Source organism: Cervus canadensis, chromosome 2, assembly GCF_019320065.1.
Source record: "Cervus canadensis isolate Bull #8, Minnesota chromosome 2, ASM1932006v1, whole genome shotgun sequence".
Taxonomy (NCBI): domain Eukaryota; kingdom Metazoa; phylum Chordata; class Mammalia; order Artiodactyla; family Cervidae; genus Cervus; species Cervus canadensis.
The window spans coordinates 91,071,047-91,092,109 of NC_057387.1; the positions used below are offsets into that span (position 1 = coordinate 91,071,047).

The 21,063-nt window shown below is 45.3% G+C and overlaps 1 protein-coding gene across 1 annotated transcript; it reads left to right on the forward strand.

The window, feature by feature from the left end:
• The first annotated feature begins 19,938 nt into the window (after nucleotides 1–19,938).
• LOC122436997 (60S ribosomal protein L35) lies at nucleotides 19,939–20,404 on the forward strand. The gene has a single exon (XM_043461376.1). The coding sequence runs from the start codon at nucleotides 19,981–19,983 to the stop codon at nucleotides 20,350–20,352; it is 372 nt and encodes a 123-aa protein (XP_043317311.1). The 5' UTR covers nucleotides 19,939–19,980; the 3' UTR covers nucleotides 20,353–20,404.
• Nucleotides 20,405–21,063: the final 659 nt, after the last annotated feature.

Sequence of the window (21,063 nt, forward strand, 5' to 3'; positions counted from 1 at the left end):
TTGATGTGTTTTCATCTCTCTGCTGGGGGCTGCACACTCCCAGAGGGCAGAGCCCCTCTGTACTGTCTGTGCTTAGTTCAGACAGTTCAGCAATTCCTGACTCGCCTTAACACGCCGTGTGCTTTGATATCCCCAACCCTGGGCTGTGTCATTGCCCCTTGGTGGAAATTTCTCCCCTGCTTTTTTCATTTGGCCAAGTTTCTCCCACCTCTCAACTCTGGGAAACCGTCCCTGGAGATCCACAGGGGCCTTTGTGGTCTCTATGCTCTTGTTGGGTCACAGGGCAGATGTTCATAAACTCGTGACTGTGATGGTGACAAAGAAGTCGTGGGAATCATGAAGTCAGGGTGACCTGGGTTCAGATTTTGCTACTTGTGTGTAATTATGAGAGGATCACCCAAACTCCTGGAGCCTCACTTTCCTTGTTGGTTGGTGGGGAGACTAGTATTACCACCTCAAAATGCTGTTAGGAGGAGTCAGTAAGAATTGTTTCTACTTTGCTCAGTGCCTGGAACACTCAGGTGACCTTCAGCGATTCAAAAATGAATGAATGAATGAAGTTTCTTTCCAGTTGGCTAGAAAGCTTGATAGAGAGGACTGAGGACACACTATTTTCAGTTCCCCCACTCCTGTCCTTATTCTTCTAGCACTGCCTCTCCCTTCATGTCCCACGAATAATAATTAACCCCACCATGGGTCAGGCAGTTAGTGGCAGGCCCAGGCTAGAACCAGGGTCTCTGGGACCCTTGTCTTTTTCTTTGTCTCCCCGCCCAGCCACGACTGGTCTCTGGTCAAGGGCCAGAGTCCCACTCCCCTCACCTGTCTCCCTGGCAGAGCTTCTCAGCGGGCAGGCCCCACTATGGGTGCTCCATGAAGTGCTGTGACCCGAGGGTCACGGGGCTCACTGGCAGGGAGATCTGGAGCCTGCCTGCCTGCTTGCTTGTGTGACCCTCAGGCCCTCAGTTTCCCATCCATCCTGGGTGATAATACTTCCTGCCAGCCCTGCTGCTTTGGGTTATTATTAAAGAGAGGGAGGAAGAGCAGGAAGAGGAGGGAGCTTCGCCGGCTCTTATGCATCCAGAAGTTGAAATGATTGCTGCTGTTGCCGTTACTGCCTCTCAAAATAAATATGTCCCCGCAGCCCCGGTCCCGGAGCCAGTTTCTTGGAGGAGATGACTCTGCCCTTGAAAGCCACTCTCTCAGTCTGGCGTTTCCTGTGGGTAATTTGAAACTGGGGCTCAGAGAACTGAACTCCAGTTAATGGTTTTCAATAAAGAATTAAGTGCTGCTCGTCAGGCTGGCGCTGGGGCCCGGCTTCCCGGAAGGGGGAGAAGGCTGGGGGTTGGGGGGGGCAGGCAGCGGTTTCAAGCATTTAGGGATGTGTTTGCATTTTCCGGTCAGTTAGGCAGCCTGATGAAAAAGGGATAAGATCGGGCCACAGCAGCCGGAGGGCGGAGTAGTGGTGGGGGTGGGGGGACAGAGAGATGCAGACCCCATGCTGGGCAGGCTGCAGGGAGGGAGTAATGGTCACTGCCATTAGAGTTAGATCAGCTGTTTCCACAAAAAGTCTGTCTCTTGGGCACCTGGCAAGTGCCCGCTCCCCTCGGGGCAGCCCCTGTAGGAAGGAATGCTGGAGCTTTTTCTGCTAGTGCTGCCTCCCTCATCAGACATCACTTTTATAACAAACACAGCTCTTGCTGTGTGCTTTCTGTATAAAATAACTCCTTAAAACTTCATCTGCATCTCTGAGGGGGAGGGGTGGAGTTTGCTATTGTTTTCTTCACTCTTGTTTTGCAGATGAGGAAACTGAGGTACAGAGAGGTTGGTAAATTGCCCAAAGACTCACAGCTCCTGAGTGACAGATGTGGACTTCAAACCCATGTAGTCTGGTGCCATGTTGTATAAATAGGACATTGGATAGAATAACATTCTCTTCCCTATGCGGACCTCTGAATCACTTGTATCTCCAGCTCAAGGGATTGGCAGAGCAGAGTCATTAGTTTCATCTCACAGATAAGGAGACTGAGGGTCAAGGAAGCATTGTGCCTGGGCAAAAGGGACTAGGGAAAGAGGGACAGGTAAAGAAGGCATCTGGACATGGGGAGCGAAGTTGAAAGGTCCCACGAGAAAGGCATTTGCAGCAGTTATCAAAAGCCTTAAAACATTCATACCCTTTGACCTCTTATTTCTGTGTCTCGGAGTCTGCCCGAAGGAAATAATCCTGCTGAAAGGAGACCATTTTAAATAAAAGAAAGAAGACTGATTATTTATAATATAAAATCATTGGTAGCAATTTAAGTACACAGCCATGGGAAATGGTTAATTAAATGGTATTTACACCTGATTTGACAGTCTGCAGCCATGAAAAACAATAGTTTGAAGGCAATATAGTTACCTGGAAAAATGCCTATGATATAATGTTAAATAAAGAAGAAAGTGAGATTAAAATTTTATGAATAATAAAATCCTAAGTATATGCCAAGCATACAGGAGCTAGGCAAAATAATAGCTGCTATGTTAGGATGATCACACTGAAGCACTTTCCCTCTACTTTTCCAATTTTCTATTAGTTGCTTAAGTATAGATAATTAGTCCAGAATGTCATTACATGACTTAAGAAAGATTACATTGCTCTGTGCTTCAGTTTCCTAATCAATAAAATGTGGAGAAAATCACTTTCTTTTCAGGATTGCTATATTTAATGAGATAATACATATATTTAGAACAGGCTTTCCAGGTAGCTCAATGGTAAAGAACCTGCCTGCCAATGCAGGAGACCAGAGATGTGGGTTCAATCCCTGGGTCAGGAAGATTCCCTGGAGGAGGGCATGGCAACCTACTCCAGTATTCTTGCCTGGAGAATCCCATGGACAGAAGAGCCTGGTGGGCTACAGTCCCTGGGGTTGCAAAGAGTCAGATACAACTGAAGTGACTCAGTATGCATACATACCTAACACAGTGCCTGTGCATTGTAGGACTAAGAGATGTTAATGACTCCTCTGGGGTTTCTTCCATTTCTCACTAGTTGTCTTCTGACTTACTGAAGATGGGACAGCTGGACACCCCCAAACCTCAATTCTAGAGATGGGAGGTCCTCAGAGTCAGGTATAGATATGTTACCCTCCATTGCCTGACACCAGACAGAAGAATGAAGGCTAGATCTTCCAAGGAGGATCAGATGGATCCCAAGCTCCAAGACAACCCCTGAGATTTACTCTCACCCAGGTCTTCTCTAAGAAACATAAACCACTAGGCTAGGCTTTTGGGTAGCATTTCCCCAGAACTTCTGGGAGGCCATAGAAACCTGTATTGTTCTAATGCTGCTTGCTAGAGGTCCACAGGTTATCAATTCCCTCATCCACTTGTTCGTTCATTACTCATTCATTGATTCAGGTACAGAGTCAGCACAGTAGATCTTTATTGAGTCCTGACTTTATGTTTACTGGGTATGAGAGTGAGGATGTCTGTACTGGGAGCTCTCACTTACCTTAGCTCATTGAATCCTCACATCTACCTTGCAGAGGCGGTTCACTTAGCAGAACTTGGTGATTTTAAAAAAGCAAGATATGAATGAATGTCTCCTCCCATCATCAGTCATTTCTTTGGCCCTGCCAGTTCTTCCTCTTTAGTACCTTTGGATCTAAGCCTTCTGCACCAGCCCTCAGCTTCAGCCGCTCTCTGCTCGAGTCATCTTTAAAAACCAAAACCCAACCTAGGAGAGCATCCCAGCTCTTTAATCCAGCAAAACTGGTTTCCTGTGTCCTGATCCTCCATCATGCATGCACCTCAACACACAGCTGCTTCCTGCTGCTCCCTGCTCCTCCATGCCCCTTTATGTATGGTTTGCAGACTCTTCCTGCATCCTAGAATACCTTTTCCTGCAGGGCAAACTCTTGCCCATCCTCTAAAACCTAGCTCAAGCTTCCTCTCCTCTTTGGCGCCAGTACAAGATTTGCTGTTTCCTTTCTGTGCCCACCACCCACTGCACTGCAGTAATTCCCCAGTCTGTTCTCCTCTAGCTCCCTTTCTTCCCAAAGACCATGCATCCCTCAAAAACAGGGACCATGTCTTTTTATTTCTGTGTCCCTGGAGTTTTAGCTCAGGGCTAGCACAGGCACAAGGCAGACTGTTTGTTGAATGAATTATGGATGACAGTGTGATCTCAGGGCCTCCACCAGAGAGGAACAACAGGGCCTCTTGACCTCTTGGGAATGGGAAGTGTTCACAGCTGAATCCTCCTGGCAGACACTTTTCAGCATCAGCAGCTGCTCACTCCCCAGAGGCCCTGTCTCTGCTCAGCTCCCTGATGAGTATAAGCACATTTGGCCATAAACCCACCTAGCTGTGGGATTGCAGCTACCACCTCATAGGGAGCTTACTCTGAGAAAGCCTTGAGCTGGACAGCTGGACATACAGACAGTCTCCTGGTTTGGCCCAGCCGTGTGGCAGTCCCTCACCATGCCTCTCTGCATCCTCACGCTTCAGGCTACAGCCAGACTGAGAAGTTTCCTGAAGACACCGTGTGGTTTCCCTCTTCTCTATGGTTTCTTCTGCCTGGAATAGTCCCCACCTGCCCATTCCCCTATCTCTGCCAGTGGGCTCCTCCTCACTCTTCTGCTTGGTTCAGGTTCCTCCTTTCCTCTGAGCCAGAGGCCTTCCCTGCGTACCTCCAATGTCATGCTCTTCACAAGGGGTCATTGTCTATTCATTTTCTCAAAATGCCTGTGGGCTCCCTGATGGCAGCGACTTGGTCCAATTCATGTTGGAGTCCAAGTACCTGGATCATGACAGGTGCTCAGGTCTGTGCTGGCTGGCTGACTGTGTGGGTACGTTGAGCTAGAACCTTCCCTGTTGCTCAGAGTCAAACCTTAGTGTGCCTGAGGTGTGAAGGTGAGGGTTTTAGCATATAAGAAGATACACCTGACCCTCAGGCTCACAGGATAAATAAAGCACACTGTCATTTAAGGGAAGCTGAGAAAATGCATCTATGGATTGGAGAGAGACCTGGGCTTCGGTACCAACCCTGCTTCACGTTGACTCTGAGCAATCTCCTCACCTGTCCAAACTTGTTTCCTTAGCTCTAAAATTGGAACCACAACCCCTGCTCAGCCTGCCTAACAGTTATTGAGAGGATCAGGTGCAACAGCGTCCCTGAAATTACAGTAAACTGTGAAGCGGTGTGTCAGTACTTTGAGGGCGAGTTCAATGCTGCGATGTGACAGTGCCCACTAGAAGGCGTGGCAGAGCAGGTCGGGCCCTCCTTGATTGAGCCCTGTGGACGGGAGGTGCCACCTTTGTGCTAGAACCTGGGCTGGTCCAGAAAAGGGGGACTCAGGGTTTAAAATATATCATGATGAGATCGCAGGGTCCCTTCTGCTCATGTTTCTATCCATATTCAAATGATGTCTGGGCTATCTCTGAAGTGCTAATAGTAGTAGTGTTAGTTGCTCAGTTGTGTCTGACTCTATGACTCCATGGACTGTAGCCCACCAGGCTCCTCTGTCCACGGGATTCTCCAGGCAAGAATACTGGAGTGAGTAGCCATTGTCTTCTCCAGAGGATTTTCCTGACCCAGGGATCGAACCTGGGTCTCCTGCATTGCATCTTCTAAAGTGCTAGAAGAGAAAGAACTAGAGAAGCCCGGGCTGAAGGCACACTGGGCAAGCTGAACTCTCGGCTTTATTAACAGGGTGGTTATGGGCGGAGTGAAAGCGTAAGACCTTGGGCTTTTTCCTTTGAGCATGGTTTTTCTCTGATTAGCTCAGGAGCCTGGATCCCAGGGCTCTGAGGCCATTGTCTGACTAGTGCAGGTACATTTCCCAGCTTTTGGTATTACACCTTAGTGGAAGGACCCTGAGATCTGTGCTGACCTCCCTCTGTGGAGGCCTGAAGCTTTCAGGCTTGGCCTTACAGTTGATTAGCTCCCTCTTTGCTGGGGCGGGTGGGACCAGGAAAAGAGGCCAACTGGAGGAGAGCTCTCTAACCCAATTTGCTGTGCAGAGAAGCCAGTCTGTCTGGCAAAAACTAATTGGAAAGCTGCTTCCTCTAAGCCTGGACCCAGGAGAGCACTAGGCCTTGCTGGGCGGGGGCCCTTTGGCTAGGCCCACATCACTTAGTGCTTTGTGGGGGTCGCTCCCAGCGGGAGAGCACTTAGCCCTGGTAATTGGTCAGGCGGGCTCATCATTAATTCATGCCAAATTGTATTTCTCTTTTTAAGAACGAGACAGAGAGAGAAAAGTGGGGGTAGGTGGGAATAAATGAGTTTTCAAAGGGAGGAGTCTGTCTCAGGGCTTGGTCGAAGCAGCTTCAACTTGGGAGGAGGGAGATCAGGGATTCATTTGCTAACTTGCCATTGATCTGAACAAGGTATCTTCCCACAGGAGGTCTTGCTTTCCTAATCTGTGTTAGGAAACAATAACCATGCTCTGTCTATCTCAGAAATGTCTTTGAGGATTGAATCCAAATGTGAGAGAGGCATGCTCATCACATGGTCACTTCAACAGGCCCAGGGAGGCAGGGAGCCATCTACATTTCATGCCATTATTGATGTAAAGTGGGTTAGATTTGCATCTGTCATCTTTGGGATGGACAGTATCTTTTAATGACTCCATTTTATCTCTTTTATTGGTGTATTGACTCTTTGCAGTGCTGTTTTAGTGGGTTTTTAGGGTTTATAGTAAACATTACCATCAGAGTGTACCTTCAGTGACATTGAAAGGCTTCACATAGAGTTATAGGGCCCTTTCAATAGTGAACTTCTGTTTCTCCCCATCCGATATTTATGTGAACTTGGTCAAACACTGCACGTGTAAATTCCACAATATATTGCTATTATTTTTGTTTAAACAGTCACTTATCTTAAAAATTTTCTATTGTGCTAAGATACATACAACATAAAGTTAACCATCTAACCATTTTAAACGTACGGTTCAGTATTATTAAATGCATTCATAATGTTGCACAACCATCACTACTACCCATCTCCATAGCTCTTTTCATTTTGCAAAGCTGAAATTCTATACTTACTAAAGTCAATTATCTTTTAAAGAGATTTAAACAATAGTTTAAAAGTCCTATACATTTAAGTAGTTGCCATTTCTGGTATTTTTCATTCCATTTTTCCATCTGGTTTCATTCTCCTTCTGACTAAAGGACTTCCTCTAACATTTCTTATAACTCATCACTGTTCTGTTAGTGATGGATTATTTCAGCTTTTGTAAGTATGTAAAAGATTTATATTGCTTTCCCCTTTGCAAGGTATTTTCACTAGGTATAGAAATCTAAGTTGACAGCTTTCTTTCTGTATTTTAAAGATGCTACTTCACTGTCTTTTGACTTACATTATTTCTAAGAAAAAAATCCATTTCCAATTTATTTTTGTTCCTCTGAAAAAAAGAAATAAAAAAAGAAACAAAAACATTTCTTTTATCACAGAAGTGATAGTTTTAAAGACTTTTTAATTACTAGTTTTGAGAAATATGATTATGAAGTGTCATGTAGTTTTTGTCATCTTTTTTTTGTGTTTGGGGTAAGGTGAGTTTCTTAGATCTATGAGTTTATAGTTTTTACCAGATTTGGAAAATGTTTCAGCCATTATTTCTTCAAATAGTTTTCTGCACTCCCTTAATAGACTCTAATCATATGTATATCAGGTTGCTTGAAGTTGTCCCACAGGTCACTGATGATCTTCTAATTTAAAAATTCTGTTTTTTTCTGTCTGTGTTTCATTTTAAATAGTTTTTGTTATATTTCTTCAAGTTCACTGATTTTTTTTTTTCCTTGACAAGATCTAGTCTGCTTTAAATCCAATCTAGTGGATTTTTCATTCCAGGCACTGTAGTTTTAAACTCTACAAGTTTAACTTGGGTCTCTTTTTCATATCTTCTGACTCTAGTTATCTTTTTGAACAAAGGAAATTTAATTTTATTATCTATTTAATGTCCTTATTTCCTAATTCTAATATCTGTGTCAGTTCTGATTGATTTATATTTCTCCACAGTATGGCTCATACTTTCCTGCCTCTGCATCTCTGATAATTTTTACTTGAATATTTTTTGCCTTTCTTTAAATATTCTTGAGATTTATTCTGGAATATAGTTAAGTTACTTGGGAATGGTTTGATCCACTTGGGTCTGGATTGTAAGATTTTTTAAAAAGGACCAGAGCAGCTTCCAGTCTAGAGCTAACTATTCACCATTATTAATGTAAGACCCTTTTGTATGCTTTACTCAATGCCCTATGAATTATGGGCTGTTTTTAAAATTGACTGGTGGAAACAGGCACTATTTCTTTCTTTTTAAAAAGTTTTTTTTTAATTGAATTTGTTACCATATTGTTTCTGTTTTATGTTTTGGTTTTTTGACCTTGAGGCATGTGGGATCTTAGTTCCCTGATCAGGGATCAAACCCACACCCCATGCCCGGGAAGGTGAAGTCTTAACCACTGTACCACCAGGCACTATTTGTGACCTATGTGAGTGCTGGGCACTGAAGGGTTTTTCCTAGGCCTTATATAATTTTCCATGCATACGCTCAGTACTCAAGGAGAAATCTCTGTAAACCTCTGGATTTCTGTGTGGTGCTTTTCCTCCCCATTATTCTGTCCCATGAGCTCTCATGGCCTTGCTCTCCCTGACTTCAGCTCTGACTCCTCAAATCAGAGAGTCCACCAGGTTCTTCTTGGGTCCTCCCTCTTTGTTCCGAGGTCTAGAAACTCTCTCAAAGCAGTAAGTTGGAGCAATTGTAGGATATGCCTTTCTTGTTTTCTTTGGGCTGATTCTGATATTTCAGTTACCTCAGAGCCCACTGTGAATTTGGATCTGGAAAGGACAAGAAACATCCATGAGAAGTCGTTTTGCCCAAGCTCTGAGATGTAAAATGCAGTCATAGTTCTCTCTTTATGTTATAGTATTGTTTTTCTATAATTGTTTTCTATAATAATTCACTTAACCATTCAACAATTATTTACTGATGAACTACTGTGTGCCAGGCATCTTTTTCTGGCTTCTGGAGATAAAGTAGTGGATTGACAATAAACCCTGCCTTGCCTTTCTGGGCTTTCTATTCTAGTGATGGAGAAGAAACCATAAGTAATAAATGCAATAAATAAGTAAGCCATATAGTATGTTAGTAGGTTATAAGTGGTATTGCCCCTAAAAGTCATCACCATAGTGCTTGATACATATTAGGTACCTGAGAACCCTCTCTGAGAAAGCTACTGTGACTTCTTTGCATCAAGAAACTGATGAGAACCAAGACAAGGTACGTGAGAGAGGAATATCTGGTATAAGGAAGAGCAAAGTCAGAGGTTCGGGTTGAGGAACATACTTGGGAAGTGGCTGAGGGATCCCTAACAAACCTACGTAATCCCTAAGGGGAGAATATGTGAGGCTTTCAGGACGAGCAGATGGAAGTCATGTCAGTACCACGGAGAGCTCCAAGGGCGGTCAGCCTCTGAAGAGATGACAGGAAGCAAAGGAGTGCTCTGTTTGCTGACCAGCTGATTTGCTTGGCCAACTCAGCCCTAAGCTTGAGTAACTGTCCTAAATTCAGGTCAGGCTTTTATCTGAATCTGAGTCTGAGAATTGGAAGCTAGTCCACCCCTGCCTTACATCTCTTGCTGTTGGCATAGTTGACAGAATCTTGTAGTAGTAAAATCTCTGGAATTATCACCTGAAGACCCTGGTTTGAATCCTATATCAACCACCAACTGCATGGCTTTGGACACATTAGTTTTTCATCTGTAAATTGAGGATTATAATACTTAACAGTGGTGTTGTGAGGACTGAGTAGGTTAGGTCTAACAAAACACCTTGGGCAGTGCTTGGAATGTACAACTAGTTTACAGCACTTTGTTGAAAGGTGAATGAGATTCTGGCTATTTTAGGGCCTCTCTGGAGGTGATGCATAGGGTCTCATGGGTGGATAAGAGGGAGAAGACATTCTAGGCAGAGAAAGCAAGGAACAAAGGCAGGGAGGCATGAGAGTGGATTACTTGGCCAGGAAATGGAGAATCATTTAATAAGATTGAAGCTATTCAGCTGCCACTTTTATTCTGAGGCCTCCTGAACCACTATTTTCAGCACAGAGCATTCTGTTGAACCTCCAGATTTTATTTCCAGCTAGCCTATTGTGCATCTCAGTTGAAAGATCTATGTGCACTTCTGACCTACCTTTCCAAAACAGAATTTATCACTTTCCTCCAGTGTGCTTTCCTCAGGCAGGTTGGAAGGAAGAAGTGTGTCTTATGAATGGTCTTAAACTGGGCGAAAGTTTTTGTAGGGGATATGGTGACCTTATTCTCCTTTCCAAGGGAGAGCATAAAATGAGAATGGCTTAACTTGAAGCATGGAATAATTGGGTTAGAGAAGGGAGAACTTCCAGTATCATAGATTGCAAAGAACTCAGAAGGGGTGATTAAAGAAAGCTATGCAATTCTCTTCCCTGAAGAAGAGGAGACATTGTCATCTAGCTGGAATAGTCTTCTTAATCATTACTTAGTTTTTATTATAATAATTGAATTAGTAATATCCTTTTAACAGCAATTTACATTTGTGTACAGCTTGTAAAAGGTCTAATTTAATCTTATTCTCCACCCTGTGAAATTATAAAGGATTATTAACTTATTCCCCCTCTGCCCTCACTTCATACATGGAGAAACTTAAACTGTGAGCCCCAAAATTGATGCAGTCGGCAAGAAATCAGATAGTACAGTTGGGAACAAGGCTCTATCTCCCAGTTCCTACCCAGACCTCAGCTTTTTTTCCAATACAGCACTCTGGCTATCAAATGAAAACAACAGGAACAACAGTTGAATGTATGACTGAAGATTCAGGGAGGCCCTCTTCCTGGTATTAGCTGCAGCGAGGAGTGGGACAAGACCTTACCTCAAGGAATTTGGGAGTCTTGGTTCAAAATCCCAGAGCTAAGTTATTAGAAGGGAAAGCAGGCTTGATGCCATGTTAACTTTAACCAAGAGAATCAGCAATGATCTCTTTCTCACATGACCTAGAACATGGCAGTTTACAAAGCCTTTTAACTCTCTAACCCATTCGACTTGCTCCCACTACCCTGTGAAGGGTGCATCATTGTTTTCACCCACTTTTCAGGTGTGGATTAGGAGACTCAGAGAGGTGAAAGAATTTGCCTGAGGCCCCTGCTGAGCAGCTGAGCTGGAATTTGAATTGCTTTCTCTCTGGCTTCTTGGTTTAAACTCTTTCTCTCACTCTTTTTGCCACATCCCAGCTGCCTCTGGCCAGACCCGAAAAACAAATCTTGTAATTGAGTTGGAATGTGGGTGCTGGGGCCCAGGAGACAATGTTTCCTGCCTTTCAATCTGTTCTTAATTTATTAAAGTGATGAAATAAGGAAGAGGCCCAGAAGGGGTGGATGTTTTCCATCAGTGAGTCACAAGAACGTGCAGAGGCAGAAGGTCAGGAGGAAGGTGCTCTTGCTCTGGCAGCCCTCCTCCCCTGGCAAAGACCACACAGACGTGCATGGGGGTCTGTGTACAGCTGCTCATTAGGGTGAAATAAGTCAGGAAAGAGCAGCCCCGTAGAGGACTCCCACCTGTTCCATAATGTTACCTCTGACTAACTAAGCATCTTCTCTCTCATCTGACAAATGCCCAGAATCAGAAGAGGGGGGACTCAGGGGAGATAGGAGGGGGCCTGGCCCAGCCTGAGAGGTACCAGGAAAGGCTTCCTGGAGTGGGTGACATTGAAGCTGAGATTGAAAGGTAGAGAGATGTTATGTGGGAGAAGAGGAGGTGAAGAGGAGAAGGCATTTTCCATACAGAGGAAATAGCAGGTGAAAGGCCTGAAAGAGAGAGAGAGAGGGGATGGCTAAAGCCGGCAAGCTTGAGAAATGAGGCTGGAGAAGGAGAGGGGTTGGCGGCACTCACATCCCTGAGGGCCTTCCAGGTCAGGTTGAGAAGTTAGATTTCCCTCAGAGGAAGAGTTTGGTTTTAGCTCAGTCTCTTTGGCTCTGCACAGAGGATGGATTACAGGGGGGCTGGGAGTGGTAGCCCGAGGCAGGGAGAACTGGCAAGCCCTGAGCTGGGGCAGTGGGAATGGGGATAGAAGAGGCATAGAGGATGGAGGGTGGTAGCAGAATCCTATTAGACAATAGGAGCTCCCTGACACCTAACCTCCCTCTAGTGCCCTCTCTGGGCTCTTACAAGCCCTCTGTCCCAGCCTCATCACACCATGTGGTCATTACTGTTTATATGCCTATCTTCTCACTTGGAGGTCAGGCCTACTTATCAATCATCACTGCATGCACAGTGTCCAGCAAAGAGCACGACTGGGTAGCGGTTGGGGGAGGGAGAGGAAGAAGCTGGTTTGGCCCAAGCCTTCATGGTTTATACCAGATGTCCACTTCTGACACGTGTCTGTGTCCAGGGGATATGAGGGCTGCATTCTCCCATCACCATTCTTACTCAGACTGCTTTCCACCTGTTAGGCAAAAACTTTCCTGTGCCAGGCTCTGTGCTGGGCACTGGGCCGTGCAATGGTGATTCAGAAGTGAGCCTTGCCCTCCAAGTGAGAAGATAGGCATAGAAACGGTGATGACCACACGGTGTGATGAGGCAGGGATAGAGGACATGTAAAACCCAGAGAGGGCACGAGTGGGAGGTTGGGAATCAAGGGAGGCTTCCTAGAAGAGGCGACTCCAGAGCAAGTTCTGGAAGCCTGGGTAGGAGCTAACTGGTGATTAAGGCAGAGCAGGTGGAATTGAAGACAGGAAGGGGATCTTGAGAGAGCATGGTGTGTTTAGAGGGGTCTATCAAGGTGGGGGGTAGGAGTGAGGCCTGAAGAAGGGACAGGTGGGGCTGGGCTTTCCTGGCCTGGTTCTTTGTGCACCCTGTTCTTTCAATGTAAGATGCTTTACTTTTTGGCCTACCTTATACCACCCTTCAAGGTTTACTTTAGATTCGAACTCTCTAATGGATCCTCCTTGATCCCTTCCCTGGTCACAGTTAATTTATTTTGAGCACCTACTAAGTGCTCTTTATATGTTTCACTTCACTTATATTACAATTTCTCTCTGAGGTGCTCAGTGCGGTTCAGTTCAGCATCTATCTAGTTCCTGCTCTGTGCCATGCCCTGAAAATACAGACAAGTCAAACTGTTCTTTCCCCAAGGTGGCTAACGTTCTAGTGGAAAGACACACCCATTAACAGGTTATCTTCAATAAAAGTGATATTGGCGATCCATTGTTCATAGCAGCATGATTCACAATCGTCAAAGTATGGAAGCACACAAAGTGTCCATCAGCAGACGAATGAATAAAGAAGACGTGATATGCACACACAGTGGAATACTCCTCAGCCTTAAAAAAGAGTGAAACTGCCATTTTCAAGAATGTGGATGGACTTGGAGGGTATCGTGTTTAGTGCAATAAGTCAGATAGAGAAGGACAAATTTCGTATAAAATCACTTACATGTGGACCCTAAAAAATAAAACCAACTGGTGAATATAACAAAAAAGAAGCAGAACTCACAGACTTAGAGAACAAACTAGTGGGGAGAGAGAAGTAGAGAGGGGCAAGATAGGGGTAGGGGATTAAGAGGTACAAGCTACCATGTATAAAATAGGTAAGCTACAGGGATATATTGTACCACAAAGGGAGTGTAGGCAATATTTTATAACTATAAATGAAATGTAACCTTTAAAAACTGAGTCATTATGTTGTGCACCTCAAACTTATATTGTACATCGACTGTACCTCAGTAATAAAAAAATTATATTAATGCTATTATCTCAGTTTTGCAGATGAGGAACTTAGACTCATATTTATTTATTAACTGGCTTTGCCCAGGGTCATAAGGATAGTAGTGGAACCCAGCTCTGGGTGGTGTTGAAGTCAGTGCTCTGTTCCCTGCTCCCAAGACGCTTAATCATAATCTGTCCGCCTCGAGGAAAGGATATATAAATAGAGATGCTGATAGATGTGACTTACCCCCTCACTTGGTTTTTAGCTCAGGGGCAGCAGGATCCAGTGTTGCAGCATGCTCCTGCAGAGAGAGATCTTGAGGAGGAGATGGGAACTAGCATTTAGGAAGTGCCCACTGACAGCCTGGGGTTCTGATGCCAGTCCCACTTCCCCTCATGTGCCCTTCTCCTGTGCTTCCAACACAGTCCCACCCTCATCTCCCCTGGTTCTTATCTCATGGTGAATGACTCTTGCCCATTCATTTGTCCATCTTCCCTACTTGATTCGTTTGGAATCTTCAGAGGCCAGCGTACTATGTGGGCTACTGTCAGAATTTGGTCATCTTGAACTGGACTGATTTGAATTCCCCTTAGTGCTTTTCACATACTCTTAGCGAGTTTGCACATGTCTCTGTGAGCATTTGTGTGTGTAGAGTGTTTGCTTTCTGTGTGGGCCGACTCGTTGTTTGCAATTGCATGTGTATCGCTCCTGTGTGAGGTCCTGCAGCTGTATATTTCCTGCAAGGGCATCCACAGCCCCTTCTGAACCTATGCCTCTTCACTTCATTGGCATCTTATTCTGAGCCATCCTAAATGTCCCTCTTTTCCAGAAACACATTTCAGGGTAACTTTTGTGTCTCAGGCATGTTTGACATATTTCTGAACACCGTGGGGTTTGAAACCTGGCCCCTTGGTGCTTTATCAAGAGCCTGCATTTGCCTGCTGAACTCCGAGCTCTGTGACGACCCACAGTGAGAGCGGGCCAGCTTGGTTCTGAAGGCGTGTGTGTGTGCATGCTCAGTTGTGTCCAACTCTTTTGTGACCCTGTGGCCTGTAGCCCACCAGGCTCCTTTGTCTATGGAATTTTCCAGGCAAGAATACTGGAGTGGGTTGCCATTTCCTTCTCCAGGGGATCTTCCCGACCCAGGGATTGAACCTGCCTCTCCTGTATTGGCAGGCGGAGCCTTAACCAGAGTCACCAGGGAAGCCCCAGTTCTGAAGGGGAGTGGGCAGTAAATGATAAAACTACACTCAATCCGCTGCATTATCTGCAGCCCCCAAAGCACCCCAGCTGGTTTACAGTTTCTCTAAGGGGCTAGTAGGATTTTGGTGGGATGGATGGGAAGGTAGGAATTTGGAAATTATTGTCTTCAGTTTGTGTTTTTTGGAATATAAGTTAAGTTGTGCCCACCCCTCCACTGCCCCCAAATCAGGGTGTTTTAATGATTCAAAATCATGAATATTAAGCCAATGGAAAGTTGACATTATTTAAATGAGCATCATTAAGAGACACATAAATTAACAGGGTTTTTAGTTCTTGTGGAACTGCCGTTTCAATGTTAATTAAACAACCGGAGTGCTCGGGCGCTTTTGCAGCAAACTGTCCCCAAAGTGTGCTGCAGAATATCATTATGGGTGGCTGCCTTGCTGTTTAATTATTTCCAATTTTTTTTTTCATTGCTGCAGTAGTTTTATCCTTGTCATGCATTTGGAAAAGGTGATGGCGCTGAACCTCCAAGAAAGTGGCAGTGTGATCTGTCAGTGAAGACCTGAGGTGAGCAATGCTTGTCCCTTCACGCCAACCCTCTGTGAAGGAAGCCCCAGATGACCCTTTGGGTCTCCCCGTGGAGTGATCCATAGCTGAGTCTAGAAGGCACCGGGTTCCTTAGTTTCAGACAATCTTGCTCTTAGAAAGTTGAGGGCCTGGAAACTGCCCTGGTGGTTCTTCCCCAGTGGTTAAGAATCCGCCTCTCAATGTAGAGGATGTAGATTTGATCCCTGGTGGGGGAGCTAGGATCCCGCATGCCACAGGGCAACTAAGCCTGCTTGTCACAACTACTGAGCCTGAGTACTGCAGCTAGAGAGAAGCCCCCAGGCACCACAACTAGAGAAGGCCCACACACCACAGTGAGGACCCAGTACAGTCAAAAATAAAAAAATAAAATAAAAAATAATATTTCCTCGAATTCCTTAAAAAAAAGAAAGTTGGGGGCCTGAATTTGGATGGAGCCCTGAGGTGGGGGAGGAAAAGCAGGGGTGACAGTGAGGGAGGACAGCTATATTTGAGGCAGTGTGGGGTGGAGGAGCCAGGAGTCCTGGACCTGCTCTTGACTCCATGGGTCTGAGCTAAGTGACCTTGAGGCAATACCTTGTCCTCTGTGGTATCAGTTTCTTCAACTGTAAAATGAAAATTTTAGATTAGATCATACATTCTCAAAGGGGGCAGTATTTCCCCCAAGAAAGTGGTGATTTTCACACAAAGAGGGGGAGATGTGGTGTTTGGGGGTTGGAAAAGAGCTTACTCTGTTTTAGGTGTAAGAGACACCAACATAGACAGAGTATGTAAACAGATACACAGTATAAACCTGTAGTATTAAAATTTCATGGGGCAAAGAGAATTAAGAGAAAAAACTATTTGGAAGCACTTCTTAAGTAGGAAACAATATAAAAAAGATTGAGAAACAGTGGACTCGATGAACCCTAGGAGCTTCATCCGTAAAGAAAAGAAAATCCAAACTTCCCTGGTGGTCCAGTGGTTAAGAATCCCCTTGCAGTGCAGGGGACACCAGTTTGATCCCTGGTCTGGGAAGATCTCACATGCCACGTAGCAACTGTTCTCACGGGCCACAACTACTGAGCCGGTGCTCTAGAGCCCTCAAGCCACAGCTACTGAGGCCTGCGTACGCCTAAAGCCTGTGCTCTGCAACAAGAGAAGCCACTGCAACAAGAAGCCTGTGGTTTGCAACTAAGGAGGAGCCCCCACTCACCACAACTAGAGGAAAGCCCACATGCAACAGTGAAGACCCAGGGGAACCAAAAAAGAAAAAAAGAAAAGAAAATCCTCTGTGAGGTGATCCAACGGCCACATGCCCTGTATACAGAAATGGTCTCTCTGATTGATCTCTCCTGGACCTCAGGGGCCTAGCCTGTCAAACGAGGATGTTCACATCATACGAGTCCAAAGACGGGGGAGGGACCAAGGAACTTTTGGGCTTTAGATGCCTGGGAAGTGGTGGAATGGAAAGATGCACTGCTGAGTCCATATCGAGCAGTAAAGGCAGAATGTGTGGCTTCTGGAACCAGTTCACCAGCACCAAAGCTCAACTCTGCTGATCCCCATCCTTTGCAAGTATATCGCTGGAAATATTGAGAGAGGAAGAAGGAGGGGAGACTTCAGCACGGTCGGGCACAGCTGGTACTGAGTCTCTCCATCATAGCTCCAGCTGGTAGCTGACTGGTCTCGCCAATATTGCCAATACCCAGCATGAAATGGTATCAGGAGGCCCACTTCACTCATTTATTTGTTCATTAAATATTGCCTCCCATGTTCTAGGCCCACCCCTTTTCTAGATGGTAAGGTGGTTGCAGTGACCCAAACAGACTTGGATCCATGCCCTCAAGGAACATGCACCCTGGTGTGTGTGCTGGGTCACTTCAGTCATGTCCCACTATTTGTGACCCCATGGACCGTAGATTGCCAGGCTCCTCTGTCCATAGGATTCTCCAGGCAAGAATACTGGAGTGGGTTGCCATGCCTTCCTCCATCTAGGACTCTTTGAGACCCCATGGACTATACAGCCCATGGAATTCTCCAGGCCAGAATATTGGAGTGGGTAGCCTTTCCCTTCTCCAGGGGATCTTCCCAACCCAGGGACTGAACCCAGGTCTCCCGCATTGCAGACAGATTCTTTACCAGCCAAGCTGCAAGGGAAGCCCATCCATCTAGGAAGGTAGACAATAAAGGAAATGCATAAGAAGATGACTAAGGCTAGGAAGAGAATGAGGAATGTCTTGTGTGAAGCAATTTTCAGTAGATGCTGAAAGATGGTCTCCTGAAGAAGGTGACACTTGAGCAAAGAAGGTAGAAGAGATGAAGGAGGGGAAGGTGTAGGGGCAGCACAGATATAAACAGTAGAAAGGAAGGAAGGAAGCAGTCCACGACGTAGAGGGTACAGTGTGCAGGAGCCCTGAGGAGAACTCTTAAGCGTACCTGAGGAGGTGAAGGAAGGTTTCCTGGGGAACTGCTGGCTGAGAGGGGACTTGGGGGATGAGTAGGAGTTTTCCCAGTAGGCACAGGCAGAAGGGATTCTAGCAGAAGAAAAAGTGTGTACAAAAACATCATGAAGCCCTGAAACATGTGTCAAGGTGAAACATGAAACCCAGACACAAAGGGGCTCAGTGACTCACTCAAGACCACTTAGTAATAATAATAAAACAAATGAATGTTAATAGTGCTGGGTAGAGTCAATGGGGGCTTTCCTGGTAGCTCAGCTGGTAAAGAATCTGCCTGCAATGCAGGAGGCCCTGTATCAATTCCTGGGTCAGGAAGATCCCTTGGAGAAGGGATCGGCTACCTACTCCAGGATTCTCCAAGCCTGGAGAATCCCCATGGACAGAGGTGCCTGGCGGGCTACAGTCCATGGGGCTGCAAAGAGTCGGACATGACCAAAAGACTAAGCACAGCACATAGAGTCAGCAGTGAGTGAGCTCTTTACTGTGTGCTGGGGCCTGTTAAAGCCTTTGTGTTGATTGCCTTAGTCCTCACCACACCCCTGAAAGGATGTACTGTTCCTAACTCCATTTTGTTAATGGAGCTCACTCCCCAAAGGTTGCACTGGGAGGCCCAGACATGCTTTTTACTATTAACTAAGGGTTTCACTTCCAAGCCCCAGGGAACTGAACTGGGCCACAGGGTATATTTCCTTCTCCTAAACTCATCAGGGATGCATTTCCCCATACTGCTGCAGGCCACTGATGCTAAAATCCATTTTCATATCTTATCACTGTGATTCAAGGAAATATTAATCCAACACCCAGAAAAGTGGAGGGAGGGATGGTGGTGGGTACTTGGCCCTATTCTCAGTGATGACTGGCCTGGTTGCAGTGGGAGGTTGTGGGTGGAGAGACGTTCCAAGGAGAGGTGCTTGGGTAAACAGCTTCTCTTTTATGGTTCTTTAATATTTACTTATTTGTTCTATATCCCTCAGGGTAGATTTATTTAACAGCATAGGGCAATTTTTCTAATACACTGTTAAGCAGAAAAATATAAAACTATCTATGGTCTATCTGTATCTATCATATCTATCTATTATCTATCTGTCTTTCTATCACCTATAACTACGTAAGTGTGTAAGAATGTATACATTTGAGTGAAATCCAGTCAAATGCTACTGAGTGGTTAAATTATACATCAGGTTGTGCATTAAAACACCTGTGAGAGGGGTTCAGTAGGAGACCTGGTGACAGAATACAGCCTGGAGTTGGGTCGACATCAAGTCTGGGCTAATAGAAGTAGGGTCTCTAACCTCTCTCTAATGGTGCCTACCTAGGGAGGCCACATAATATGAAAGGAACACAGCATCAGTCTTTTCTAGGGGTGGCCAAGACCTGGGTCTGGCGATGAACTGTGGTTTCCCTTCCTTGGCTTGGCCTTCTGGCTGGGCCTGAGTTTGTTCATTGGAGACCCAAGTTAAGAGGGCCTCTAGTCAGGGATCTACCTTCCTTCTTCCACAAATCCGTTTGGACAAGAAAATATTCATTTAATCTTGGAGTTATGGAAGGCTTTAAAAATCGAGACTCTAAAGACAGAAATCAGAAAGGAAAAGATTAATAAAGCCACACATGCTACATGCTAAGTTGCCTCGGTCATGTCTGACTCTTTGCCTATGGTCTGTAGCCTGCCAGACTCCTATGTCCATGGGATTCTCCAGGCAAGAATACTGGAGTGGGTAGTCATTCCCTTTTCCAGGGGATCTACCTGACCCTGGAATTGAACTGGCGTCTCTTATGTGTTTCCTGCATTGGCAAGTGGGTTCTTTACCACTAGCACCACCTAACTTATCAAATCATTATAGCTACTTGTTTAAGATTTTCCATATTACACTATAAATTGCAAGGAAATAAGTATTGTGTATGCCTTTTCCACTGTTATTTCACTGGTCTCTGACACATATGAGGTGCTCAGTAAATAATAATAAAATATAACAATAAAGAATCTATGGGACTCTTTCCCTCCGTGAAGGCAGCGGAGGCGGACTATACAGCCATGGCCAAGATTAAGGCTCGAGACCTTCGCGGCAAGAAGAAGGAGGAGCTGCTGAAACAGCTGGAGGACCTGAAGGTGGAACTGTCTCAGCTGCGCGTGGCTAAAGTGACAGGCGGCGCGGCTTCCAAACTCTCCAAGATCCGAGTGGTTCGTAAATCCATCGCCCGTGTACTGACCGTCATTAACCAGACTCAGAAAGAGAACCTCAGGAAATTCTATAAGGGCAAGAAGTACAAGCCCCTGGATCTGCGGCCCAAGAAAACACGTGCTATGCGCCGCCGGCTCAACAAGCATGAAGAAAACCTGAAGACCAAGAAGCAGCAGCGGAAGGAGCGGCTGTACCCCCTCCGGAAGTACGCAGTCAAGGCCTGAGCTTCCAGCTGTCAATAAAACAGACAGACCACTAAAAAAAAAAAAGAATCTATGGGAACACATGACACTGTTAGTATATGTTATGGTTACAAGGAATAATTCAATTAACAACAAAAACAAAAGCTTTCTTTGGGGTGTTCTCCATTCTTTCTTCCTTGCATATGCCAGGATTAATAGAAAAAAAGTTCTTAAATAAGCCTTAGGGAAGATTACAAAAATGGCCACAATACTTTCAAATTCTTCCAGTAGGAGATTTAATGCATTTCAGTCTGATATTATGTCTTGCTTTGGCCAATAAAATAAATGACATTGGAAGAATTCTAAGTCTAGGCTTCAAGAGGCCTTGCAGCTTCCTCTCTCGGCATCCTTGGATCACTGAGGCTATCGCCATGTGACCAAGCCCAGGCTAGCCTACTGGTTGATGAAAATTACATGGCTCTGTTGATCCCCTTATACTCTGTTGACAGGCAGAAAACTCCCAGAAACAAAGCTTCCAGGCTGACCCACAGATATATACCAACAGATGAATAAATCCAGCCAAGATCAGCAGGAGAACCCACTTGAGGATAGCCCAAACTATTGACCTACAAAGTCTTGAGCCAGGGTTGTGCTAAGCCATTAAGTTTTGGATGGTTTGTCACACAGCAATAGATAACTGGTTAAGACCTCTTCAGGGTGGTTATTCAAGAGTATTTAGAAGGTGTTTCATCT